Raw genomic sequence first — 27344 nt, forward strand, 5'->3', positions numbered from 1 at the left:
ACGTAAACTCAATAACTTACAATGCAGTGTCTTGTTTCTTTCCAAGCCTCTTGAGAAGCTTTTCTTTTGATCTTACCCACTGTTTTTCTTCCTCAGAAGAAGAGTCATCTGACTTTGGCCGGTCTATTATTCTATTGTAATTTTTTGTAGAATTCCTCTGTACAAAACAAATGTTAGCGTTATGGTTACGAAACATTAAGGATTTACTTATTATACCAACAACCTTTAAACTAGGTATTTATTTCGCATTACGTACCAATTTGTTCCTCGTAGAAGGACCTTTGGGAGGTGTTTTATCATTTTCATCTTTTAAAACTACTGGTGCATGTAAAAGATTCAATTCCTTGTTCATCATCTTATCCGCTGTCAGCATTAAAGAATCAGGATGTTCACGTTTTACTTCTAACAATTTGGACTTAGGGCCGATTCTAGGTTTCTTTCTTTCAACGTGAGTTTTAGCGCCAGGTTCTTGCTTGATAGGAGTTTTTTGATTTGTCGGTGAATCGGAATCGTCATCGTCATTCATAAGTGAATTCTTCGCGATGCGGTTTTCTGCAGACTCCACAGGACCCTAAAACCCGTTTAATTAAAGCATCTGAACTAATGGTTGACAATCTTCTAAAAATATTTACTAAAGAATAACAAATCTTATTCAAACAGAAACATTAACCTATTTCAAATCCAAATAAAGTTACAGTTGTGGATCCAATTTTGATAAAATTTATGACACTATGGTACAACATTAAACAAAAAAATAATCCTCAAAATGTGTTCACAACCGTGAAAATATGAATCAAAAATAAAAGGTAATTACCCTTGGGCCGTCGTCATCGTAATTGCCCTCATCTTCAGATGGAGATAGTTCAGTGTAATGAGTGTCATCATCATCAGCAGGGCTTACTGGCCGCTCAGTGTCATTTTCAGTAAAGTTAATTTGATCATCTGTTGCAGCTTTTATTTTATTTTTACTCCTATTTTTATTTCCACTAGTACTTCTATTTAAGGACTGCAAGTTAATCAATCTAAAAATTAAACATACAAACACGAGATAAATTTATTGAACAATATATTTACTTCTTATTATTAATTACTAGCTGTTGCCCGCGGCTTTGCCCCCATTGTAATTTTTCTAAGTTTTCTTCCATAAAAACCGTCTCGTGATAATAACGAATACAACAAAATAAGAATAAGCGAAATCGGTCCAGCCGTTCCCGAGTTTTGCGCTTAGCAACACATTTTACCATTCATTTTTATTTATATAGATTATGGTTTAAGTAAAATTTTGCCTTTTTAGGCTTCCATAGTCCTAAATCTGGTTTTCGCCATGTCCGGTAATGCTAGAAAGCTGTAAAGTAGGTATATTAGTCATGCAGACATGACCAAGTGGTAAATTTTAGGGGGAAAATATTTATGGTCTCCCTCTGTTCCCTACACGTAAAGTAGGAATGATTATTTTTTTAATACCAATACGCACTTCGCTGGATATTTCGCCTGCTGCAGCTGGGCAAAAAAACTTATTTAATTATAGAAAATAATAATTTTCAATATTTACCTATCAATTTCAGCATCTTCTTTGCTTTGATCAGTTATTTCTTGATATTGAAAGTATGTCTCCACAAACGATTCAGGCAACTTTTCCAAAGGGATTATGGCTTGTAGATATATCTTATTATCACTACTGTCAATAGGATAACATTTCCATCCATGACGATCAACAAAATTATCTACCTTTTCGAGTTTATTCTCTATTACGATATCTTTCGTTTCTTCTTTTGTCTCAGTATCTAGTGGACTTACTATAGATTCTTTCTTTGCGCCTGACGTTTTTACTTCTGCCTTTCCAGGTTTTCGTTTTTCTTCTACATCATCAAACATTGGCATAGCCGGTGTACATTCTAAAAGTTCTATTGGTTCATCAGGACTTATAATTTCAGCAGATTTACCATCTTTATCAATCACTTCGCCTTGTAGCAATATTGTTTCTTTTGCATTATTTGACGGCTCCTTTGCTTGACTCTCTTCATTTACTTTCGGTATGATTTGTTCATACACATATTTTACATATTTATGATATGAAGATATTTCATTTTGATCAACTGCACTAAATCCAGTAAACTTATCTTTAGTCACTTCTGAACTCTGTTCAGTTGGCTTATTACTGGCAGTGTCTACTTTCTCAGTTGAATCGACATTGTTACACTGTATCTCGTCTTCGGCGGGTTTTTTCTTTTTCACAGGAGTGCGAGAATTATTAGAACCTTTTTTACTATCTTTATCTCGCTTTGAAACTTGTGGAACTGTTTCACTGCCAGAATCCGAAGATTCGCCTTTTTTCTCCTCCTGTCTTATCTTTTCCCTCATTCTTCTAGTAAGCATTGCAACTTCATTAATAGGAATAGGTTTTTCCTTTACCGGTACTTCTTTGATAATTGGTTTCACAGGTTCAAGTTTCTTTGTTTTGCGTTTAGTGACAGGTTTACGTTTGGCGTTTTTCTTTGAAACGTTTTCACTATCACTAGAACTGTTTCCTAGCAGACTATCTTTTGCTGATTCTATTGCAAGTGGTGCGAATGTCTGTGGTACTAATAAGCTCATACTAGAATCATTCTCATTATCAGAATCAGGTTCATGCTGTCTACGAACTCTTAAAAAGCTTTGACTAAATGTTTCATCATTATCATTTCCAGCACCGCTTATAGCGCGTATCATTTTATTAGCACTCACAAAAGCTTCGAAACTATCTTCATCAAAGCTTGTACTGTTTTGTCTTTGTATTGGCACTTTTCCAGATGGTAATGAATCAACATTTTCCAGGCATTCTCTTTTTGTAATAATGCTCTCTGGTATGATTGTCATTTGGTCAAGGTCTTGGTCAAGGTTTGGTTCGGTTTTAACAATTGGAGTAAAGTTATCACAAGTTGCCGTCGGTTCTTCTAACTCTGGCTCGGTTTTGATGAAAGCTATAAGGGGATAACTTTCAGCTGTGACATTGTGAACATCATCATCTGAGGTTGGTTTAAAAGTTTTTTGCGATTTATTTGACGCAAAGCAAGACTTTAATTCTTTCAGTTGGACTTGCGAAACCCAGCTTTCGTTTTCTGTACTATTACTATTGACATGACCGGTGTCATGGTCAACATGATTGAGGTCATGGTTGATGTCATTAATATTGTGACCAACTTTATTAATTTCAGGATATTCAGGATTAATATCATGGTGGACGTCACTAATGCTGTGATCAACTTCATTATTTTCAGGATTAATGTCATGGTGAACGTCATTAATGCTGTGATCAACTTCATTATTTTCAGGATTAATGTCATGGTGGACGTCATTAATGTCATGTTCTAAAAGCTCATCACCGTAAAAAGTATCTTCATCATCTTCATAATAGTCGGAACTTTCATGATCATTTGCACATGTTTCTTCAATGTTAAGAAAGGCTTCCTCAGATAATGTGTTAACTGCATTAATAGTTAATTCTCCAACACATAATTCTTGCCCCGTTTCATTTATATTTGTGCCATCACTCCCCATGTATCTTGATACAATGACAAGGCACAAGTCAGTTAATTTTTTGGCATAATTAGAGCTGTAATTTTTTTCTACTTCAATTTCGTTTTCTGAATAGCAGTTATTATTTAGCAAACTCTTGACATAGCCAAAAACAATTTTTTTTAAGGACATTGGCAAAAATGTAGTCTTTTTTTCAGAACAAAAGTGACCTATGTCGCGTGATAGATTACTATTTTGACATTTCTGAATTAATTCAACACATAGAGTAAACAGTGATTTTACTTTAAACCCAACTGGTGATAAAAAGGGCACAGTTATCTGTGCATCTGTCATTGTTGTGCAGTCTTCTTCAATATTATTTTCACAAGCAAAAATATTTGTAACACCTATTTGAGAAGATGTCTCATTTTCATTTGTGCTTACATAATAAAGTTTACAAATTCGATTATGACACAAAGTCTTCAAGGATGGAATTTTCAACAGAGGTTCTTCGATAATACTTGGTGGTAGGCATTCCTTTTTGGATGTTGATTCTACATTATGTTTAGTTCTTGCCAATGACTTTTCCATGTTATGAAATGTAGATTCTTTAGAATCAAAAATATTTGTAGCACATATTTGAGAAGATGTCTCATTTTCATTTGTGCTTACATAATAAAGTTTACAAATTCGATTATGACACAATGTCTTCAAGGATGAAATTTTTAACAGAGGTTCTTCAATAAGACTTAATGGTAGGCATTCCTTCTTGGATGTTGATTCTACATTATGTTTAGTACTTGCCAATGACTTTTCCATGTTATGAAATGTAGATTCTTTAATATCACATAGCAGTTGGTCATCAATTTGAGATGGTGAGACTTGTTGCAAGTCGGTAGGGACCATTTTTGTCAGATGCATCATACACAATGAAAACAAGGTCTTTGGTTGATAGGTCTTATCTAAGTTAGCAGTTTCCTCTACAAATTTAGGATATGATTTAGCTTCACTGGTCGCCATCACAAAGAGATGTTTTTGTAGATTTTTTAAGCAAATAGTAAATAGTGTTGTTGGGTTTCTCACTTCCCCAATTTTACTATTGAGCCCATTGCTAGTACCACTCACTGTTGCACTATTTTCAGAGTCTGTGAAAATGTCTTCAGTTCTAGAAATATTATCACTTATGAGTTCATCTGGTTCAACAGAAAAATAATTGCACATGAAGGATTTTCGCACACACAACCAATCAGGAGATACAAATGGTGCGCAGACATGAACTGCTTTCTGGCGATAATAATCCTCAAAAAAATCACTTACCATTTTAGCTGTAATTTTATTATCAGGAGGTTTTTTATTTCGGCTGTCCTGGGCTAAAAAAGACTGCTGGCTTTTGACCTTCTTAACCATCACCGAGTCGTTAATCCACACTGTATGTCTGCCTTTTATGTTCAGATTCTTACTACTTTTGACATCTTCGCTTGGCTTCTTTGCTATCTTAATTGAAAGTTCTTTATTGAGAAACACTGTTTTAGGGTTGAATTTTGGTTTGTTCTCTTTTTGTTTCGTAGGGGCTGAGTTAGTTGCAGCTGTCACTTCAACAATTTCACAATCACTGTCACTTTCAGCTTCTTTAGGTTTCGGAACAACTTTCTTTTCTTGTTCTCTATATTGTAAAAGTTCATTGTCTTTAAGGAATTTTTCATACTGGCTGGATAAATCCTCTTCCATTTGCATAAGGTTATGTTTGGCTAGTTTTAACAGTAAAAATGACTTTTTGACACAATAGTCCATCTTAAAAGTATCCACAACATTATCTGTATTTATTTTCTTTTGAATAAAATCCTCAGACTTTTGTGTCATCAATTGTCCTAATTCAGATGTCGTTTTTACAATGCTTTTAAGGAACTCACATGCCTTTTCAGATTGAGGAGTATTTAGTAAAACATTGGTTTTCATTGATAATGTACTGGGTCCGCTAGTTTGTGCACTGGTTGTTGCAGTATGCACAGTTGTTTGAGAACCTGTTTCTATTTTTTTTACAGTTACTTGTTTTAACACAGGTATATCTAAAGGAGCTATAGCATTTGGTGATGATTTAGTAGGTTTCACTTTTTTTATTTTCAAATTAGTACCTTGTATTTTTCTAGCAAGAAAATTTTCGAATTCATTGCTAGATCCCCAAGAATTCGTGGATTTGACTGAGTTTTCATTAGTTTGGTCATGTGTTTCTACACCTCCTTCAACAATATCTTCCACTGCAATATTTGGAGAAAACCTCCAAGGTTCCTTCTTATTCTCAACATTATTTGTCTTGAGATTTTTCTTAGGACTTGAGTTCAATATATCAACATCAGATTTTCTCTTCCGTAATTTTTTCTTACTTTGTTTCTTTAACTCTTCTAGTGTATCACCTGCTGCACTATCAGAAGAATCTATAGAACTCCTCCGACCATGCGCCAAGCCTGGTATATACTCATCATCAGATTGGTATCTACCACTTTTTTTTCTTCTTGGTTCATCATCATCAGAAAGTTCAACATTAGCAAATGGATCTTCATCAGAATCATCATCATTTTTATATTGTAGTGCTTTTGTAGCTTTTCTCCGGATAGGTCTTTTAGTCAAATCCTCCACAAGAAGTGATTCGCTTGGATCAATTTTCTTAGCTTCCAATAAATCTTCAATATCTACATTTTCAGTAGTGGCAATAATGTCCACATTTTTTTCATTTTCTTCCATTTCATTATTATTTTGTTGACATTCTTTCCTTTGAATATCCACTTCAACATTATGCTGATTTTCTTCTATTTGAGGATTTCCATCAAAAGTAGAACTAGGAAGATGAGCATTTCCATCATCATCATTCATGTTATCAGTCTCATGTAAAGGTGATGAGGCAATTTCCTGCAATTCCTGTAATATTGGATCTTTGGGTTCAGATATAGTGTTATCAATGTCAATGGTTGTTTTTAATTTACTTAGGCATATGTCTTCTTCATCTAAATCGTCATCTAAATTTTCAAGGCCAGCTACATTGTTTTCCAATTTACTCAAATTATCTTCCATTTGAGCCAGGCTTTCTGCCATTTTTGTAAAATCATTATCAATTTCAGTATTTAATAAATCATTTGATGCATTATCTCCATTGGCAGGTGGTAAATGTTCTGTCACATTCTTCTGATTTAAGGACTCTTCTTTTCTAGGTCGGCCTCTCTTACGAGAAGCCCTAGGAGTTTCAGTGCTCTCAGGCCCTTGTAAGTTGACAGCAGTCTTTGTTTTTCTTCTTCTATCTCTTCTTCTGGCTAGAGGAACTTCATCAATAGGAATGTCAATTGTTTGTGCTGGTGATTTTAAAACTTCATTTTCTTCTGTTATAACAGAATTGTTGAAGGTGTCAAGTACATTTTCAGAGACATATTCAGCACTCATGCTTGCATTATTTTCAATACATTCAGTGCTGCTAGTTGTATTATAATCCTTAAATTCAGTGTCATTACTTGCATTAAATTCAGTATTTATATTCTCATCATTTTCAGTGGCTATGCTTAAACTATGTTCCTGGGTAGAGTCCATATCCGAATGTGTAGTAGTTATGTCACTATCATCTTTATTTAGTCTGTTAGCTCTACCTCTCCCTCTACCTCTTCCACGTCCTCTGCCTCTGCCTCTGCCCCTGCCTCGACCTCGGCCCCTTCCCCTACCTCTTTTACTAGGTGATACAGGTGGGGGCTGATATATTTCTGAGCTACTTACCGCTTCAAATTCAACCGGCTCATCTGTCTCCATATGATCGCTATACTCCACATCAAGCTCACAATTCACACTTTTGCTAGTTGAATTATTCTCTTCAGACAAATAATTTATTTCGTGTGTATAACTTGGATCAGTGTTGCCGTCATTGCAGAGTTCTAACACCGGCTGCGTTCCATCCGTATAATCATCGTCGATATTCACTTCACTGCCTACTTCCAAGTTACAATAAGTCAGTTCTGATTGATCCTCGACATTGGTAGACGATACAACATCGTTTTCCAAAGGTATTTCACTTGTCTCACTGTTCTTGGCGTCAAAAACAGGCTGTGCACATGTTCCGGTAGGCAGCGTTACATATTCATTTTCAGAATACACCGATTTGGCTAATATTTCAAACGCCTCCTCAGACGCTGAGAGGTTGTTTACGTTTAAGTTAATTTCTTCCGACATGATATCATAAATTCTTTACCATGACTGTCACCAAATTCAACTGCTTTGAACTATCACTTGATATCCCTTTGAGCTCATATCAAATGTATTGTAATTATACCGTAAGAAAAACGAACTTATACGTTTATTTTGAGTTTCAGAAAGCCAAATTCCAAATCGCCATCGCCATTGCATTGTATTGTACGCTGAAGAAGAAGCGTTTTTCTTCGTTTTTAACTTAACATTGCAAAAATTTTCGGCCTGGTTTCACGTAATGTTACAACTCAAACGGTAAGTATGGTTACATACTGTATTAAAATAATTCTGTTTGAGAGTTCAAAAACAAAAACGTAAACAGGAAAAAAAAATCCTGAAGATAGACTACGTAATGCACGTGTGGTTATTAAAATAATTGAGATTAGGACATTCAATATGATCATATATTCGCCTCATTGCGTAGAAAGAATCATAGTTCTGTCTGATCAACGTGACGGTTACATCTTATGAAAAACTTCTCAGACACAACTAGAAACGATGTTGCCATTCCAAAAATTCTATTCGGCTGAAAAACAGAAACGATGTGTAGACTTTAGTTAGCTAGCCAAAAACTGCAGGACTACTACGAACCTTGAAATTGGAAGTTCGTATCGTATCGTCTCTCTCGCTCTCGTATTAAATAGTACAAGTGTCAGAGGGACCGCACGACACGAAATTCGAGTTTCGAGTTTTGTAGTAGCCCTGCTGCTGTTCGACGCGGAGACTTGACGCAGCTTTTTTGAGTCGAGGGAAATTCAAATAGGGTTACTACGAAATTCAAAAATCGAAGTTTGTATCGTACCGTCCCACCTACACTTGTATTATTTAATACGAGAGTAACTGGGACAGTACGAACGATACGAACTTCGTTTTTCGCATTTCGTAATAGCCTTTCAGATTTATCGCTGGAAGGAAACAAGCATCGAGCGACTTGCATGTGGCCGCACCTTTGGCTACTGACATAATTTTAGACACGGCAACACAAAGGAGTAATGTCATGTCATGTCAAATAGGTAGCGAGCTGACTGACTGGACTGAGGCGAGACGTGTTGTGTTGTGAGAAGTAAAAAGTATTTACTTGCAAAATTATGCGTGTATTACGGAGCTCACATTATTATTGTACTGTTCTGCTATACACATTATAGCAAATCAGACCTTTGTAGTCTACATCTTAATCATCAATTTGCAGTTGCGTCAAATGGTGATGAATGAAGCACTATGTACTTTCCAATAGGATGGCCCAAAGTTCTAAAAAATCTGGGAGCAGATCATCAGATTATTCAGATTGTGTCGAACAGAGATAAAATACTGTTCGCTTCACTTAGCGATGACAGTCTTATGGTGTGGTTTTGCAAGGTAAGCTGGATTGCGAGCGTCATTCTTTATATGTTTTACTTGTACTGCTTCTGCAACTTGTTGAGATACCAAATAAAGTGTAATGGTTTTTTAGACAGCGGCAGTTTCATGGAGTAAACTCGAATTAAATTTAGTTGTTTTTTAGCCAAGTGTGATTGTGGTGCACCACAAACGGAGTGCGGACTCTTTACAGCGACTCGGGGTGAATGTTGGAGTTGAATGGAAACCAGACTCTTCAATGATATGTATTTCGGTAAGGAATAAAGGATCTGTATTTATTTGTAAAAAAAACAATAATATTACAGTGACGGGTAGTAGTAGCAATGTTCAAATAGACTGGTTACACTCTCTTTCAATATCTAACTATACCAAATCGTAGCAACTGCTATATATACCTAGTGCCATCAATAAAGACGCGTGATTTTGTCAAAATGAGACATTAATGACATTGTAATAAGAACCACGGCATGCATCATTGTGAATGATTCTACCTGTATAAATGTGATAATGCAATGAATAAATAAATATAAACCCCTTTCAGACTGATGATAATGACAGGAAACCAGAATGAGAGTGATAGACTGAACTGATGTTAGAACGTGTGTAGCCAGTCATAGACATTGCAATTCAAAAACATTTATTTGTAACAATACAGTAAAATGATCTTAAAATAAGTTTAGCACTTGTATTATTTATTTATTTATTTATCTACCAAATGTGCGGGGGTGGCGGCAGACGCCCGGGAACGCCTCAAGGTCACAAAATATAGCTGTCTCGGCGCCCAATATCATTTCTTTGCTTTCGGCGTCGAGACTAGGTCCATGGGGTAAGGGTGCGCTGGAGCTACACAGGGAGCTCAGCAATAGGTTAAGGGAGGCAACAGGCAACCCTCGCGCCGGCAGCTTTCTCGCGCAAAGAATCTCAATCGCAGTTCAACACGGGAATGCTGCCTGCGTGATGAGCACCATGCCAAGAGGCCCACCTCTCTTTTTTAATTAAAGTTTAAGTTTTAGTTATTTTAATTTAATAGTAGTTTTAGTCCTATGGATATTTTGTATTTTCTTAATATTTTCTTAATTTAAAGTTATAATTATATTTATTTAGGAAGGAAGCAGTCAAGCAAGCAGGTAGTTTAGGTCGTCAATAAATTAGGTTTAATTTTATTTTATTATTTTATCTATTATATATTATATATTCTAATGTCAGAATTATTATTAAAATTTACAAATAATTATTTAATTACTTCTGACTAAGGTTTAATAATTCTAATGCTTTATGCCAAAATTAGCAATTAATCAAACTTTCTAAGGTTTGTATTTTTCTAATGTAATGATTCAATTTGTCACATAGCTGAATGATGATTCATGTCAATAAATCATTACAAATTTTGACCATATGTATTTTAGATATGACAATAAGTAAAATATTTCAATTAATTACAAATAAAAAGAACACCAGTTACAGTTGCAGGCATGTGGCAAGATACATATATATACAGGATGTCTGGAATAATAATGTAGAAACTTAAGGTGAATACACTGGAGTTTGAACCCTAAATGCCTTAATCCAATGTGTGTTGTTTCTTTTGATTACATTTTTCTATTTTTCTAATCATGCCAAAAATGTATACTAAATATTTAATCGAAATCATCTATGAAACCAGTTTTTTAAAAATATTATTTAAAATAAATGCATGAATTTCGAATTGTATTCTTACAAAAAAAAACGTATTTGGTTGTTAAAAAAATACTTAGGATTTTAATGTTACAGCTAATTTAAAAACTTATTTAATTTGTTTTATTCAATCACAAATAAAAACTGCAATATTTCAATTAAATAATAAATAAGAATTACAAATGATATAAAAGTGAATAAATTTGATTAAAAGGACTAAGGGCATTTAAATAAAAAATTAATAAATAAATATCACTTAACACCAATTGACCTAGTCCCAAACTAAGCAAAGCTTGTACTATGGATACTAGGCAATGGATAAACATACTTATATAGATAAATACATACTTAAGTACATATTGAACATCCAAGACTCGAGACGAAACATTTGTATTATTCATACAAATAACCCTGAACCTCAAGCTTCGTAGTCAGGTTCTCTAACCACTTGGCCATCTGGTCGTCAATTAGGGTTCAAACTCTTCCTAATACTCCATTGTATCACCTGAAATTGCTACAATGTTATTCTGGACATACTGTATATATCTTTTCATGTTATGTTGACTTGTTCGCTTACCTGCCAATTTGCACTTTAATTTGCATATTGTAACCTAGCATAAAACTAGGTCATGAACTCATGATATTTGAATGATTGTTTTTTGGTTTAAGTAATATTATTTTTCTTTAAATTGTTTGAAAATGATTCAGTACTATTGTTAAAAGTCAACCAAGTCAATACCTTTGCATTACAGACATCGGAAGGGCATTTAATTCTCTACAATGTAGAGGTGGTAAGCGACCAGACTGCGTACCAGCAGTATGACCCGCCCACTGCCAGCCTGAGGAGGGACTCGGCAGAACTGTTTGTCAAGGAAGTCATACCCTCTCTGAAGATTAAATTGGTGTGTTTTTGTTTAATTTATAGTGGAGTCGTTTTGTAATGATTACTGTGATACTTATTTTATGAATAAAATATTGTACTGTGATACTTGCAATGATAGCTTTTGCAGAATCCTGCTAATTTAATGAATGCGAAAGTTTGTGAGTATGCGAGTGCGTGCGTGTGTTTTGTACTAAAATCTTCATGTATTTGTAAGTTTCAAATAGTTTAACTTGTTTGAAAGTTTGTTTAAAATATAAATTTCAAATTTGGATTCACATTATACACTTAATAATATGCCATGAAATACAATTTATGACGTAAATAAACATTGCTAATCGCCATTACGACAAGCACTCTTATCACCTCTTCAGCGAGCATATCATTTACTGTTTCATGACTCTGAAAGAATTCCAAATGAATCGTAATTAACTTTGATTTGAATTCTCTTACTGCATTGTGTTTACAATTCTTGGCCTCATAATTACCTTAAACTGCCCCTATGGGAGCCCTAACTGCCCTAATGGGAGTCTATACTCCCATTCCCATAGGTTGAAGACGAACTTGCTTACGTTCATGTACTTTCTCAACCTCGAATCTACCTGAATTGTATACAACAAATCAACACCATCATATGTAACATAAAAATGATTCTAAAGCGATTTATGTGGCCAGATATGAGGTTGACAAATTAAGCGGCCATTATGCTTTTAGTTTTCCGTTGTGTGAGATGTTGTAATGAATGACACTGCACTGCTATATAGTAATGTTCTTCAAATCACAAAATATGGATGTTTTACATAAATGTGGTATTAAACAACTTGTATACATTGCTGACCGTATTACTGAGTTGTGTAGAGTTAATCCAGAATCGTCTGTATTTAAACAATTGAAAACTTTTTTTTTTTTTTTCAGTTCAAGGAGGTGTTAGTATGGGATGGCCAAATAACGCGTATGTGCTGTATATCTGGCACTGAGATATTGGTATGCACAACCAGATCTCATCTTCTCCGGTATCGATGGGATGGCACACAGAACAGGGACTACTGTCTCGACCTCGGAAGGATACCTTTCTCTATCAACCAACAAGTCTCTAAAGGTAATTTAGACTATATTAGTATGAATGTAATTTTTTATTGAGTTACTTTCGTTTTTATAATGCAGCTTTATATTTTTACACTAGCTTTTGCCTGCTGCTTCGCTCGCACCAAATTTCAATTAAATAATATCTATGTAATGTAAATAGACTTTGATGTGTTGAAGTTCTCAAGTAACGCCTGCTGGTGTAGTGTTTGGATTCGCAATCGTCTCACATGAACTCATGCGTCGATACATGTTATAAGATAATGAAAAGAATTCTGATCGATTAATTGATTTATTTTGCGTGATTAAGGTGTAGTTTTGACGGTATTATTATAATACGGTATTTGGCAACTCCTAAATTTGCCATATCTTAATATTATTATGAAAATATAGATATACAGACAATGTTTAGCTAAGAGAAAACTTAAATCGGTTGAAAATTGGATTTATAGTGATTTCTTGAAAAATCTATATACCTGTCTCTTTCTCAAACGCTTTTCTCTATGCAGCAAGTATGGCGCTACTGGCGTGTGACGTCACATGCCAGTATGTCTTTCTCTGTCTAATCTTGAATTTCAAACGTTAATAACTTTATTTGTAAAGGTAGCTTCTCTATTCGAAACAGTTGTGTAATTTATAAAACATATACAAAATAGTCAAATACCGTATTGAACAGAAAGGTGTCACTTTCACTATTTTACCTTCCCATCTAACACAGTGTTAGGAAGGCGCTCTGAGGGAAAAGCGAGAAAATGACACTCGTGTTAGCTAACCATATAGAACCATAGAGATGTGAAAGAGTGAGTGAGTGTGACAATAAAGTAAAGCTCATTTTGCTTTGCTTTCAGCGGAGCCCATCCTAGAAGATAACACACACGTCAATGACATAGAGTACTCCCCACTCGTATGCGGGTTTGGCATCACCCTCAATGACGGCCGGGCAGCTTACCTCACTGCACCTAACCTTAAGTTTGATCCTAACGTAAGTAGTCAACACTGCCCATTATCTTAATTAATGCTTATTAGAAACATTTGAATATATAAATTTGATGATACAATCCGGGTACTCAGCGCGCGTAACGTATTTTTTTTTATATTACATGGCAGAGTCAAAAGCATACAAATTGTATCACTTAGTCTTAGTGGTTAAGGGAACATGTAAAATGGTTTGCACATCGCGGATGATATAATAAATAAAGCCTCAAATAGCATGCTTATCATCTGTAGTACTAAAGAGAAAAAATCTGTCATGTGGGGCTTTATTTAGCTTGTAAATTACGATTATTATATTCGTGCGCTATTTTGTGTATCATCTACATAGTAACAGAGTGATACGCAAACATGCGATACATGATGAGTACATTACGCATGAATGCCAGCTACGATTACCCGAATTCTTAGTTGATTGTAGTTAGAATTTTTATAAACTGATGTGTTTTGATGTTTTTTAAATGCGTTTTTACTATCTCAGATCTTGTTGGATACCGATTTGAGGGTAAGATTGGGAGTGTAGGTGTGCTAAATTTTTTGTTGGTTGAGTACGCTATGCACCAGGTATCCCGATTAACTGATATTTCGTCACTGACAAGTATAAAGAATGTGTTTTATATTAAATACAGATGAGGCGGTTATCAGAATTAATGGAAATACGTATTAAACAGGTCAAAAGTCCGATCTGTATAGCGCCTATGTGTTTTAGTGTATAGTGCTATAGACTCGAGCATTATAATTTGGAAAAGACCAATGTATAGGTAGTTATAATAGTGGGTGCGATACCTGGGTTACCTAACTACCTCGTCGAGCTTCTTATCAGGTTCTTCTCAACAGAGGTTTTACCGAACCGTCGTTTTGACATTCACAAGTTATTGTTATAGCCTAAATTGAATAAAGCTATATTTTGACTTTGATAGCATGCCCTTTCAAATTATTTATTTAATGATGCTGGTTATTCCCAAATTGGCAACTACCGATATCAAACTCTTCCATACAACTTGCTTCATCTATTTTAATGTAAAACTGTTTGATGTTCTTCGACGTGGTTGTAGTTTTTGCAGAGTTTTTGAGCTATTCCAAAATTAATCAGATTAACATGCTCAATACACTTGTACCATATTATACGCTAGTTTAGTACTGGAGAAGCACTCAGTGTGTCTAGTGTGGCGTTTTCAACAAACATTCGTTTACTATTCGAAGACGTAAATCGAGCGAGCGATCATCGATACGTAACGCTCGATCGTCGCTACGTAACGTTAGATCGTCAATACGTAACGTTCGATCGTCGATACGTAACGTTCGATCGTCGATACGTAACGTTCGATCGTCGATACGTAACGCTCGATCGTCGCTACGTAACGTTAGATCGTCAATACGTAACGTTCGATCGTCGATACGTAACGTTCGATCGTCGATACGTAACGTTAGATCGTCAATACGTAACGTTAGATCGTCGATACGTAACGTTCGATCGTCGCTACGTAACGTTAGATCGTCGATACGTAACGCTCGATCGTCGATATGTTTCCTAAGAAATATTGTGAGTACGGTTCACTTTTCGAATAGAATGGCAACTGCGAATTTCCTAAGAAAATGTTTTGCGATTAATACTAGAAATACTTAATCTACTACTTAAGTAAGAATTGACCTTAAAACAATAAAAATTCGAACACAATCTCGCGTACTATTTATCTCATTGCTACTTTCACCATAGTTGCAGCCCCCGCGGATCCCTAGTGTTGCTTCTTCAGTGCTATAAAGCAATAAATTAAGCTATTAAGACCAATTTAAACCTGCAAGAAATGTTCATGCAAGTTGCAATACACATTGCGGGGTCGTAAGGCTGCGTTTTCACCAAAGATGTGTTGCGGGTAATATGTGTTTTTCATTAACCAATAGAAACGCATCATTTACCTATCCTTTCACAGCATGTTTCTCACATTTCTGGTCGAAATGGAGCCTAAATCTTACGAGATTGAAGTGGTCAATCGCGCGTCGCGATGTACTTAATGTAACTTACACGATTTTTCTTGCAATTCTAAACTGAGCTTTAGTGCTTGCGTTTCGCTATAGGGCTCTTAAAACTAGTGAACTGTTCCAGGCGGTCCAGGGTATTTGGGCACCGGGCATCGACGACGCCACTTGCGCGAGGGTTAACCACAAATTTAGACTTATTGCAATCGGTAGAAAGAAGTAAGTAGCCTCTTCAATTCAATTAATAGCTGTAATTTCGGATTAGCTACTATCTGATGTATGCAGAAAAGTGTAAAAAGATGTTTATCTATTCAAAGCCACGCCTCAAAGATTTGTTCAACCTCTCGACGCTCTTAAGGTGTAATAAAGTCGCGGTCTACATCGAGGATTGACAGGCTAGTTGATCTAAGCGATTTTTTTTAAGATATTCGGTTGGTACCCCTTATAACCGTTATACAATATGTTCGGAATCAGTGAGTTTTTCTCTGTAGTTTGAGTTTCAAATTTTTCACGCTAATGGCGCTTCGATCAATTCGCTATTCAACCGTCGACAGTTTACGAGTCGTTCGGAAAGGGTCATTTTTTTTACTTGAGTCTTTTCACGGTAGAGTTTTTCAATATTTGCATAGTCTCTTTGACAGTTTTTATTCATGTGATTATAGTACAATCTCGCGGAAAATTTTAAATTAGAATGTTCTCTAGTGTCTTGGACATGGTTGAAATGTTTACAATACAAGATATGTCTAATTCCCAGTTCTCAAGTTGACGTATACACGATCGACGAGGCGACAGGAGGCCTAGAGCTTTCTCACACGATGGTGCTTAGTTCCAAAGACTTCCCTGGCGACCCTGGACCCGTTAAATGTATAAGGTAGATGTTCTACGATATACAAAAAAAGATTATTGTTTTGGTTAAAAAAAAACCTTTGTTGCACTGTAAAAGCTTGGTGCTCGATCAAACAACAAGTCAAGCAAACAACAAGTCCAGTCTAAGACTTTGGTTTGGATGCTTTACATTTGGCAACTTTTTTAGAAACTAGGGGGTGACAGCTGCCTCTCCCTGCTCCCTCTTAGCGAGACCCTTGATTATTTATTACAAAATCAATAACTTTTCAGGTGGACGGCAGACGGCCGAGCTGTGGCGGTGAGTTGGGAGAAAGGCGGAATCTCAGTGTGGAGCACATTTGGGGCGCTACTCATGTGCTCCTTGGCGTGGGACTACGGGCTCAACCAGGATTTGGGCAAACACAACCCGCTCGTCGTCTCTAGTATGGTGAGTTTCCATTTTTACTTCAATAAAAATGCACCTGTATTTGGACTGAAGCTGGAGTTTCGATGGTTCTCGGTTTCCTTACTTCGGTATGTTTTAGCGGAGGAACAAACAAATAAGTTTGAATGTAAAGAAAATCGGGGCTTTTGCAATTATGGGGCAATTCAATTTATCCTAAAATAACACCAAAGTACTCAAATTCCAACATTCCTTCAACAAGATGGAGCGACGACCTGGTTAAGATCGCGGGATCGCGGTGGATGCGGAAAAGCATGTATTGCCCCACAGTTGTTAATGCTCCTCGTAATGATCGACATGTTTGTGGCAGAGCAGACGTCTTAACTTAGTTGCTTGTGTACAGTCATTGTATCTAAATCAATCCAATCAATCAATCAATATAGAAAAATCCTTCGATAGTCTTTTGTAGTTTTTTTTTGTCAAGTTCGAGTGTCACATATAAACAAAAATCATAAGTCAAAAAATGGTAAAGGCTTGTATCAAAAAGGTTCTGCAACAGTCATAGAGTCGATTTACTGTCATTTGGTGTAAATGGAAAATGGACGACTCAAAATTATACGCCAAAGCAGAAAAATTACAATTTGAAATACATCAACAATAAAAATTGACCATCCTGAATATCGTTGAAAATGAAACCTTATCCTATGGTAAAATAGACAAATTCGAGTACTGCCTTTTCGCAACGTAACGTTTGGCAACCTGTACATTTCGCAACTTTTCATTTCGCAAACTCTAAAACTGTTAATATTTCAGGATTTATTTCAGAGCCAGTGTAGGTTAGGTTAGTTTTATAAAAATTCTGAAATATTCACTGTTTCAGAAATATTAAACGGTTGGGAAATGAATAGTTTCGAAATGAAATAAGTTGCCAAACTATTCGCCGAAACATTAGTAAACGAGACAAATTTAATGTATGCCGAAAAAAAATAGACCACTTTTACTAACGTACACTCAGAAATATGACGAATTGTAAATATGTTTCACCCGAAATCATTTGTTTTGGGCCTACATATTAGGTTATGACGTGATTTAAACAAAATTCACTTATTGCTTATTTAATTTGACTCCTAATTCATAATGGACAATATTCCATTTAGGTTTAATTAATTTACAACAAAAATAAATTTTGGTTGTAAATATTTTTCAGCACAATTCAAAATGGCCAATTCAAGTGGACGATTTTCCATTTGCACTGAATGACAGTAAATCAAAGAATCGCGTAAGAGGGTGAAACCTTTGTGCTTCTAATGTCTTGTTGACATTCCATACATTTGCCTAATAAATCATTGCGTTCCACCCTAGTACGCGATTTAGTTTCCTCGACCATACTTTCATACCTTGCAAGTACCTAATCTTAAAGTTTTGCCACTCCCTCGCGTGGTGTTTGTGTAAGTAAAGTAAATGTGAAATTATATGTAAAAATGACTTACTTTATATGTTCTTTTTCAGGAATGGGCTACAGAAGGTTATCAGCTGTGGATGGTGAAGGTTGAAGCGGATGGGAGTACTAATCTCATACAGTTAGATTTCATCAAAAGCCCGCTCAGCGTTAATCCCTGTATGGTAAGAATAAATAACACCTATCTAAAAACCATTATTGATAATGATAAACTGCAAACTCATTACAGAAACCCGCATATAAATCGGTCTAAGTAGTACTAAGTAGTAGTGTAATGTTTTATAACAAGACTTGTATCTACAGAGCAACCAAAGACACCTGTACCTTCAAGCAGACGACAAACTATACGTGAATCTAGAAGACAATCTAACCAAGCGCACAAAGATCTCAATGATAGATTCTTCGGCTGACACCTATCAAGCGGAGAACGGGCTCGGCGACCAGCCTAACTTGGAATACGACAGCAGTGCTAAATACAGGGAGTTCGTTGACGACAACGAGTGCAGGAAACAGTGGATAGTGCTTCCGCTGCCCGCTACGTACATAGCTACCAATTGGCCTCTTAGGGTAAGTGTTTTAGTATTGTGATGGTATTGATTGTGATTCTCTCCAAGTGAAATGCGGTACGAGATACGACTTTGGCATGTACAGCAATGGCGTAGCGTCACATATTTCCGTGGTAAAGCCGAAGTAAAGATCGCCCACATCCTGCATAAATAATTTGCGTCGTGTTGTCGTATTTTGTAAATATTGGGCAAGCCGATGGGAATGGGGTTCCATGGACGCTTCGCCACTGTACAGTCAACCAATTTGATTCCTAGGCTACTACAGATCCGTGTCGTAGTGAAATTTTACGTCATTTGATAAACATTGTCACAGACAAAAATATTTACTATCATAAGGTATGAACACAATACAACACAATGATTCTTTATTGAACATCGACACGTAGTAAACAGTACCAAAACACAGTTATATAGAGAGAGATTAGTGATAGGTGATAGTAGGATTAGACATTAGAGGAAGAAATCCAAGTCCAGGTCTATTTTAATTTAGTTTATTTTAATTCATTCTTCATGTTCTGTCACGAATAAATGATGTGATGATACGGTTTTTTGCAATTATCCTACTATATAGACTTGAGTAGGGTGTCCACCATAGGGTGACACTCTTTCCCGGCCCGCATAACACCGACATGGAAATACCGGCCCTGTTTTTTGTGTACACGCCCATAGAAACTGACAGGAGCTTCTATGGGCGTGTACACGAAAAACAGGGTCGGTATTTCCATCCCGGTATTATCCGGGTCGGGAAAGAGTGTCACCATCATCATTATCTTAGAACCACGTGACATTTCAGTACAGCGCTATAGACGAGAGCGGCGTGAACGTGTGCGTGGCGGGGCGCGCGGGGCTGGCCCACTACAGCTGCGCGTCGCGGCGCTGGAAGCTGTTCGGGAACGAGACGCAGGAGAAAGACTTCGTGGTCACCGGCGGCATGCTCTGGTGGCGCGACTACATCGTCATAGGTCACACTAACAACTAACTATAACTGGAAAACTTAAGTGCAACTCCACCAAGCTAAGTTTGCGTCTCGCGTCGTAATCACAGTGACGCTTAGGTACGGTTCAACAAATAGGAGACGAAAATTCGTAAGACGCGTACCGGCGACAAAGATGCTATACTGACGCGACAGGGCGATCGCGGGAAGGTGAGCGGGGAAGCGAGGTGCTCGGTTGAGTTGTAAATGACCTGTTGTATGTAGTAGTGCACTGAATTAATATGGAGCGTCATTTTTCGAATTGGGAACGTCAATTTGTTTATACGGAACGACAGGTCATTTACTTAAGTTTTTCACCTATAGTTCTACCAGCGTTTCAACCGCTATCAGTTTCCTGTCGCTTATACTGAAGATAAGAGTCAGGTAGAATGGAAGGAAACGATATGGTGTGCATGCGGTGTTATGTTACAGTCACGAGCGTTAATTTGGGGCCCACTTAAGATCGAATATCTGTCATTTTGTATGACAATTCAAAGGATTTTTCGACGAAATGGGTCCCAAATTAACGCTCGTGACCGTACGCGGGACACGACAAAGCAAACACAGGGTCAAGCAGTCTACCCATCTTTGTCTCTTCTACCCACATGTTTATAATATGACGTGCGGTACAATTACACTTCATTAAAATTTCTTGCTTTCGGTCTCTCGTTTCTTCAATATTTGCGACAAGAAACTGATAGCGGTTGAAATGTTCGTAGAACTACCCAACTGCTATAGCTTTTCGCTGCGATTTCATCAGAGATGTGCGTGGACGCGTTGCGAGGAATGTTTTTTTTTTTATACAGTATAGGCTTGCGTTTGGCCACAATCACGCCTGATGGAAAGCGAGGATGAGGCCTACGATGGAGCACGCTTGCCTAGTAAATGCTCATTCACCCTTGTGCTTGTCATGCATGAACCAATAGAAACACTTTATTTACCTATTTTCGTTTAGCGCAGTTCTAGTGGAAACAGCTCAGCGGAGCGAGGTTTTTGTAGGTACAAAACAAGGGAATGATGTTTCCAAGGAATGTATTGAATTAATATAAATAGTACGCAATATTCACACAAAGCGACTCAATGCTGAAGGAACCAGTATCATCATCATCAGCCAGAAGATATCCACTGCTGAACAAAGGCCTCCTAGAGGTGTGGTTAACGCTCATTTCGAGGCTTAAAGACTCGAACCCTTAAGACTCTTAAAGACTCGACTATATTTGACAATTAAATTGGCTTATTTTATGCGTATGGATGCAAGAAACCGTCTTTGCGGCCTTTAAGTCGTTAAGCCTCGAGAGTCTTTAGGGTTCGAGTTTTTAAGCCTCGAAATTAGCGTCTTTCACAACACTAAGGCCTCCCCCTTAGAAAGCCACAATGACCGACAACTCGCCACTTGCATCCAACGTTTACCCGCAATGAGGGCTATCTCGTATGAATTCGCCACTAGAGGCGCTAGTGTAGCGTGAGGTCTCCGAAATGTCAAATCTCATAGTTTTTGGGTGAGCTAAGCGGGTTTATTTATAATAAGAATAATTTTGTGAATATTATGCAATATCTGAAATTAATTATGGCAAATATGCGTTCCGGGGCAATGAATGTCTATGTTTTGAGACAGTTTTATCTTTCGGAAACTTTTGTCCTCCCTTTTTTTCCGAACAAAACGGGGACTATGCAACACTTTGGCATTCTCGATATTTTTATGGTACGGTTTTAAGGTGTATTAAATATGATTTTAATCTAAACTTTGTTTTCACAGGCCTGAAAGCTATAATGACCGACAACTCACCACATCGACCTTTACCACGACTCACGATGTTGTCCTAGCCCTAGTGCGCCGCGGTGCAACCCGTGTGGACCACGAACCGAAAGACGAAGCGTAACAGTATACTCGTGACATAATGATCTAGTTATCGTTGCAGGCTGCTACAGCATCCTGGACGGGCACGACGAGGTCCGGTTCTACCCGCGCGACTCGAAGCTGGACAACCGGTTCGCGAAGATAGTGCGCGTGCACTCGCAGGTGTTCGTGCTGGACGCGCTGGACGACCAGCTGGTCGTGTTCGGCGCCGACGCGCTCGTCACCATCTACGAGCTGGAGTGTCTCGATAACGGTGAGCTTGCAGTGCCCATGACCAGCTATTTAGGGTGTAATGTTTAGTTAACGAACTATAAACGACTATTTCGTCACACTTGCTCGTCGATGGTGTTATTCCCTGTCTATACAGGGTGGAAAGTTGAGATGGGGCAGCAAGTTCAGCTACTAGATCGCTTGCTGCTACGCGAAAATGCTCTTAGGAGACCTTTACTAACTTTTTGAGTGATGACAATCGAAATTCACAGATTTTTGATAAAATGTACAGATTTGACTCTTTTTTTTTTAATGCCAATCGGTCCCATTTCTATAAAGGATTAAAACACTCTTTGAGACCAACAGAGGTTAAAGTACTAGAACACCCACAAATCAAAGAAAACTTTTTCCATACAGGTAAAAGTTAGTAAAGGTCTCCTAAGAGCATTTTCGCGTAGCAGCAAGGGATTTAGTAGCTGCACTTGCTGCCCCATCTCAACTTTGTACCCTGTATACTAAAGGACAATGGCCTAAATTGTGCCTACGGGAGTTATGGATTTACGAATAGGTTTTATTCCCAAGGGAGTTATGTATGACTTTGGTTTTAAGCTTCACTTAAAACTATTTTTGTTATGTGATTAAATAAGTTATTTTTGGTTGTTTGTGTAACGTGATTGTTCTTTGTAGCTGGCAACATCGAGATGCGCTGCGTGCAAGCCGTGGACGTGTCGGCGCTGTCGCACCCGGCGTGCGTGGTGTCGGCGTCGCTGTGCCGCCTGCAGGACTGGCAGCACCGGCAGCCGGCCGTGCCGCAGCCCGACTCGCTGGTATGTCGCATGCCGCTCAGCCAAACTGATGCGTTGTAGATGTATTATCATCATCATCATCATCGGCCTATCTTAGTCCACTGCTGGACATAGGCCTCTCCAGTTGCACGCCACTGAGCACGATCCTCGGCCAGTCTCATCCAGTTCTTGCCAGCTAACCTGCGAAGATCATCGCTCCACCTAGTCTGACTGAGGGCGTCCTACGCCACGCTAGACACGCTAGGCACGTAGATGTATATCGGCCACGAAAAAAAGAGCTATTATTAACAATACCGCTGTCACCTGATCTTTTGTAATAGCTTTGAATGAGTGATTCTTGTATAATATAATACGAATAATTAATAATAATAATAATAATTAAGTGCGCGTGTAAGCGCCTATGCTATAAACAACCGCATCCGCGCAGAATAAGCGCTTGACTAAAACCGCCTTTCTGCGAAATACGTGATTCTGAGTAAGATGTTGACGTTATCATATTGTGTTCAGTTTACTTATATTGTTGTGTTTTTGTTGGCGTCTGTTTTTTTATTGCCGCCCCATTATGTGAACATAAAGTACTCGTATTTCATTAAAGAAGTAAACCTGCAATGGGTGGCTTCGCCGCCCCTCACAGCCTGCCGCCCCGGGCCATGGCCCCTTGGCCCTAGGTAACCCCTCTGGATACGATGGACTCAAACGCTTCAAATTTCTATTAGAAAGCCATTTGTTTATAGGTGCTGAATGCCAGCGGCCGTCTCATGATGGTGCAAAGGGAAGAATACGACGTCGACGAGGATAATAATCCTGTAAGTTGTTTTTTAAAAATACTTAACCTTTTAACGTTTTATCTTCGCTATACTTCGTATTTGTTATGATGCTAAATCGCTAATATCACGTGTCAGACTAAGAATGAAACTTTTTAGCGACGGATACCCCGTACCAGGAGACTAGACACTAATGCTACTCCAGAGAGAGTAATATGAAACAAATAAGCGTACTTATTACTATTGATTACGAAAGTCTAACAGCTTCGAAGCACTAGCGCGGAGTATAACATCAAAAAAAAATTTTTTTATTCGACTGGATGGCAAACGAGCAAGTGGGTCACCTGATGGTAAGAGATTACCACCGCCCATAGACACCTGCAACATCAGGGGGATTGCAGATGCGTTGCCAACCTAGAGACCTAAGATGGGATACCTCAAGTGCCAGTAATTTCACCGGCTCAAAATCAAAATGTAGTGAAGTTCTCTTTGCACATACCCTAAAGATTGTTCTAAAGAAGTACCGAATTATTTTATTTCACCCAATGCAAGGGGTATTGTTCTCAACGCATACAAATTGCTACATAACAGCAATTAGTTACTCCTAATGTTTCCAACTCGATTAAATGCTTTGATCGCCGGTGCTCAGTGCGTAATAGACGAATTTATAAGTAAGCATCAGCCACGGTTATGCGCTGGCACGGCTTCCACTAAAATCACTATTTATTCCCACGCCTGATTTTTTTGCTAGTGTGTTAAATTTATGAGAAAAAGTTTTTAATATAATATTTATATTATAGTAAGTCCGGTTAAGTAAATGTTGGCAAGTTTTTGTGACGTTGACATAAGATTGATTTTTGCTTGGCCTGTGTAATAACTTTTTTCGCTACATTTATACCTAGTTTATTTTAGATTTGACGGTTGGGTGGACATCGGTTATTGTTAAGCCCAGTTCAGACCTGCAAGAAAAATAGCGCAAGTTGTATTACATTGCGTGCCCGTAAAGCAAACGAGTTTGAAATGGTCAATTAAGATCCGTAATGTAATGAAACTTACACGATTTTTCTTTCAGGGCAATTTGTTTGGTTTTTTTTTTCTAAATTTTTCTTTAGAGTAACTTGATGCAAAATAATTGATAACCGATGATTTTTTATAATCATAAACCAACAGGTATGCGATGTTAACAGAAACCAGTATACTTATGTATTACTCTATTACCCTCATTTAGGCTCTGACGCGGTCGAGTAATTTAGGAACAAAGTGTTGCAATTCATTTTAATTTCAAAGCAGATTTCCGCATTTGCCACAGTAATCTAAATTGATCAGTGATTGTGACAAAGAATGCCGTAACACCACGGATACTGGTTTACCCACTGTTCGTTGAACAAAAATATCATGTGTGAAATTGTGAATGCAAAAGGCATGACAACTATTGACAAAAAATTAAGGGGGGCAGCTTTGTCGTATCTGGGAGGCAAAGAAAAGTTTGCATGTAATAATTTACATTTATTCACAGACATGTAATACATATTCGTTCAGGTACACTTCGTTGCTTTGGATATAACATAACTTAACTTCTATCAAGACCTATGTGTATTTTTACATACAATGTATGCAAAAACACACAAGCGCCGTGAGTAACTAAGGTTACCTATACACGTAGAAGCTATCGATAATAAGTAGCACTGATCAGTGCTTGGTTCTGATGGTCAGCTTGTGGCCATCCAGAGAGATGGGGCCGGCGGTCCATCGGCGGACGATGTTGCCCTTGTGGCCATAGGTGGCGCCAGAGAGGTGTACCCAGGGGGAAGGCGCGGGGGGCAGGATCGGGTACACGTCGTACGGAGCGATGATTGGTGCAGTGTCAATCACGGGGGTGATAAGCGGGCTGTGGACGATCGGCTCAGGGTCTATGGCTGCTATGGGTGCGACGGGGACGATCGGTGCAATCGGCGCGTGCGCAATAGGAGCGTGCGCGATCGGAGCGTGCACTATCGGGGCAGCAACGGGTAATCCAATCGAATGCACGTTAGGGCCGGTCCTCTTTACAACGGCGTTGAATCCATGCACCGAATCGGCAGTGTACTCTACTAGGCGCACGTTGCCGTCGGGCTCGACGAGAGAATACGCGCCACGGACGACGTCGCCGTCCCTCGTCTCCCACTGGCCCTTGTTGTCGCCAGTCGACGGGTCGTTGACCGCGTAGTTGAAACCGTAGCTTGGGTTTGGCTGCAGGATTAAACAGCATGGTCAGTGTATACGGTCGGCCAGATATGCTCCGCTTGCTTGGAAACAAATTCAATTTTCTACTTACTATTTTCTCGACAGTGGCGTATGGTAAGTAGGATAGCGTCGCCGGTGGGTTTGCTGCTGCAACAGCAGCGAATGCCAAAAGGCAGGTGGCCTGCAAAAAATAATATGAACTATAAGGTTAATATGCCAAACATGAAGTAACGCTACATGATGTGTCGGTTAAAATCACTCCAAGGGGCACAGAAATGTTTATTAATAAGACTCCTAAAAATCAGAGTTACTCTTGAACTCTAGCATACGCTCTGTTTTCTCGGCCCTTCTCGTTTCTTTCCAATTGACTGAGTCAACCAACAAACGACGCACTGAGCGACAAAGTGAGTCACGTCACGAATGCTCGTGAAAGGTGTCCAGTGGCCGTATTGTCTAATGCCCAGACGCTCGCAATAGCATTTACTATCTCTTTCTACCCTTATCTTACACCGTGTCACAGAAAGAAGTGGTGAAAACGATTCTGATTCCGAATGCGTTAGACAATAAGGAGTCTGGTTCAGTTAGACTAAAGCTTTGGAACTAATGGAGTCAGCTCGGACTGACTGTCTCAATTCAAGTCTCGAAAGAAAAGAAGTGCATCCCTTCGAGAGTCGAAAAGCCTTAAAATTACTGGATTTACGGAAGACCCCTCAAATTTGGCAAAATATCCAAGGATAAAATATTTACCGCGAAATATGTGTTCATGTTGCTGACAAGGTTTTCCAGTGAGCGAACGAAGTGCACTGATGCCATTGTCACTTCCCGCCTGCATTATATACTACACTAATTATTCGACCCGGCCGCGGTCCAGTTTTGTCAAACATCTGGCCACGGATGATTTGACTCGGCCGTTTTTTTACTTGCAAATTTTATTCCCTGCACTTAGTTTACACGTAACGCAATTATACAAATTAACATTCACATTGCAAGCGAAATTGGTATGTATTAGCATAATTTATTTTGATTATTAGACAAATTTGTGATAATCATTGCATTAACTTTAAAAAACCTTCCTTATAAAACCACATGGATTTAGATGTTCAGGTTTTTTTTTATTTACAAATTTTTCAGTTTTTCACTTCAGCTATGTCTACTTAATAAATAAGATAAAATGGCTATGAAATACCTCTTTTTTTCTCTCAAGGTTGACGAAGATAGGACCTATTTAATCATTTGCTTCGAGTGTTAAATGATAGACTGTGTATTTCACAATTCTCAGCCAACGATAGCTGAAAATTAATAGAAGAAGTGCAATTTAAATTTTACGAGGCGTTAACTTCTATAATTAACCCCTTTTCAGGCGTAGTTTTGAGTTACTGTCAATTACTAGTGAGTGTAGCCTAAGAGCCTAACATTCTGCATCAGATGGTATAAACAACTCGGTACTGATGGTAAAAATAAGTCCAAGAGTTTTTTTTTAAATACTGACTTGCCTTAAGAGGGCAGTATATCGATCCCAATATTCTTGCTCCCTTTTACAATACTGTACAAAATCAATTGAATTTGTTAAAAATATATTAGCTT

General features: G+C 37.9%; 3 protein-coding genes across 4 annotated transcripts in view; 1 reads left to right on the top strand and 2 right to left on the bottom strand.

Moving 5' to 3' along the window:
• The window catches only part of LOC141435204 (uncharacterized), a 28869-nt gene extending 20990 nt beyond the window's left edge, over positions 1 to 7879 (bottom strand). For both annotated transcript variants that reach the window (XM_074097842.1, XM_074097841.1), the window contains exons 1-4: positions 1553 to 7879; positions 815 to 1022; positions 257 to 571; positions 21 to 157 (exon numbers count right to left, since the gene is read on the bottom strand). In XM_074097842.1, the coding sequence (XP_073953943.1) occupies positions 21 to 157; positions 257 to 571; positions 815 to 1022; positions 1553 to 7698 (6806 nt within the window). In that variant the 5' untranslated portion in view covers positions 7699 to 7879. The remainder of the gene's footprint in view (positions 1 to 20; positions 158 to 256; positions 572 to 814; positions 1023 to 1552) is intronic.
• Positions 7880 to 8734: 855 nt separating this feature from the next.
• Positions 8735 to 27344, top strand: part of Rich (Guanine nucleotide exchange factor subunit Rich) — a 48572-nt gene continuing 29962 nt past the window's right edge. The window contains exons 1-15 of the mRNA XM_074097844.1: positions 8735 to 8783; positions 8903 to 9069; positions 9215 to 9322; positions 11496 to 11645; positions 12539 to 12722; positions 13555 to 13688; positions 15801 to 15892; positions 16428 to 16544; positions 16790 to 16946; positions 18411 to 18524; positions 18664 to 18927; positions 19720 to 19888; positions 21819 to 22010; positions 22655 to 22794; positions 23508 to 23579. Coding sequence (XP_073953945.1) covers positions 8932 to 9069; positions 9215 to 9322; positions 11496 to 11645; positions 12539 to 12722; positions 13555 to 13688; positions 15801 to 15892; positions 16428 to 16544; positions 16790 to 16946; positions 18411 to 18524; positions 18664 to 18927; positions 19720 to 19888; positions 21819 to 22010; positions 22655 to 22794; positions 23508 to 23579 — 2031 coding nt within the window. The 5' untranslated portion in view covers positions 8735 to 8783; positions 8903 to 8931. The remainder of the gene's footprint in view (positions 8784 to 8902; positions 9070 to 9214; positions 9323 to 11495; positions 11646 to 12538; positions 12723 to 13554; positions 13689 to 15800; positions 15893 to 16427; positions 16545 to 16789; positions 16947 to 18410; positions 18525 to 18663; positions 18928 to 19719; positions 19889 to 21818; positions 22011 to 22654; positions 22795 to 23507; positions 23580 to 27344) is intronic.
• Positions 25151 to 26868, bottom strand: LOC141435221 (uncharacterized). The gene is made up of 3 exons (XM_074097871.1): positions 26508 to 26868; positions 25852 to 25941; positions 25151 to 25766 (listed from the first exon to the last, which is right to left on the bottom strand). Exons 1-3 carry the CDS (start codon positions 26571 to 26573, stop codon positions 25227 to 25229), a joined length of 696 nt encoding a protein of 231 aa, XP_073953972.1. The 5' UTR covers positions 26574 to 26868; the 3' UTR covers positions 25151 to 25226.

Source organism: Choristoneura fumiferana, chromosome 14 (genome assembly GCF_025370935.1).
Source record: "Choristoneura fumiferana chromosome 14, NRCan_CFum_1, whole genome shotgun sequence".
Classification (NCBI taxonomy): Eukaryota; Metazoa; Arthropoda; class Insecta; order Lepidoptera; family Tortricidae; genus Choristoneura; species Choristoneura fumiferana.

Bases quoted from the DNA above. Each gene is read 5' to 3' on its own strand.
- LOC141435221 (XM_074097871.1), bottom strand. From the start codon at position 26,573: ATGGCATCAGTGCACTTCGTTCGCTCACTGGAAAACCTTGTCAGCAAC. The intron at 25,942-26,507 runs GTAAATATTTTA...TATTTTTTGCAG, and splicing joins ACATGAACACATATTTCGCG to GCCACCTGCCTTTTGGCATT. The intron at 25,767-25,851 runs GTAAGTAGAAAA...TTAATCCTGCAG, and splicing joins ACGCCACTGTCGAGAAAATA to CCAAACCCAAGCTACGGTTT.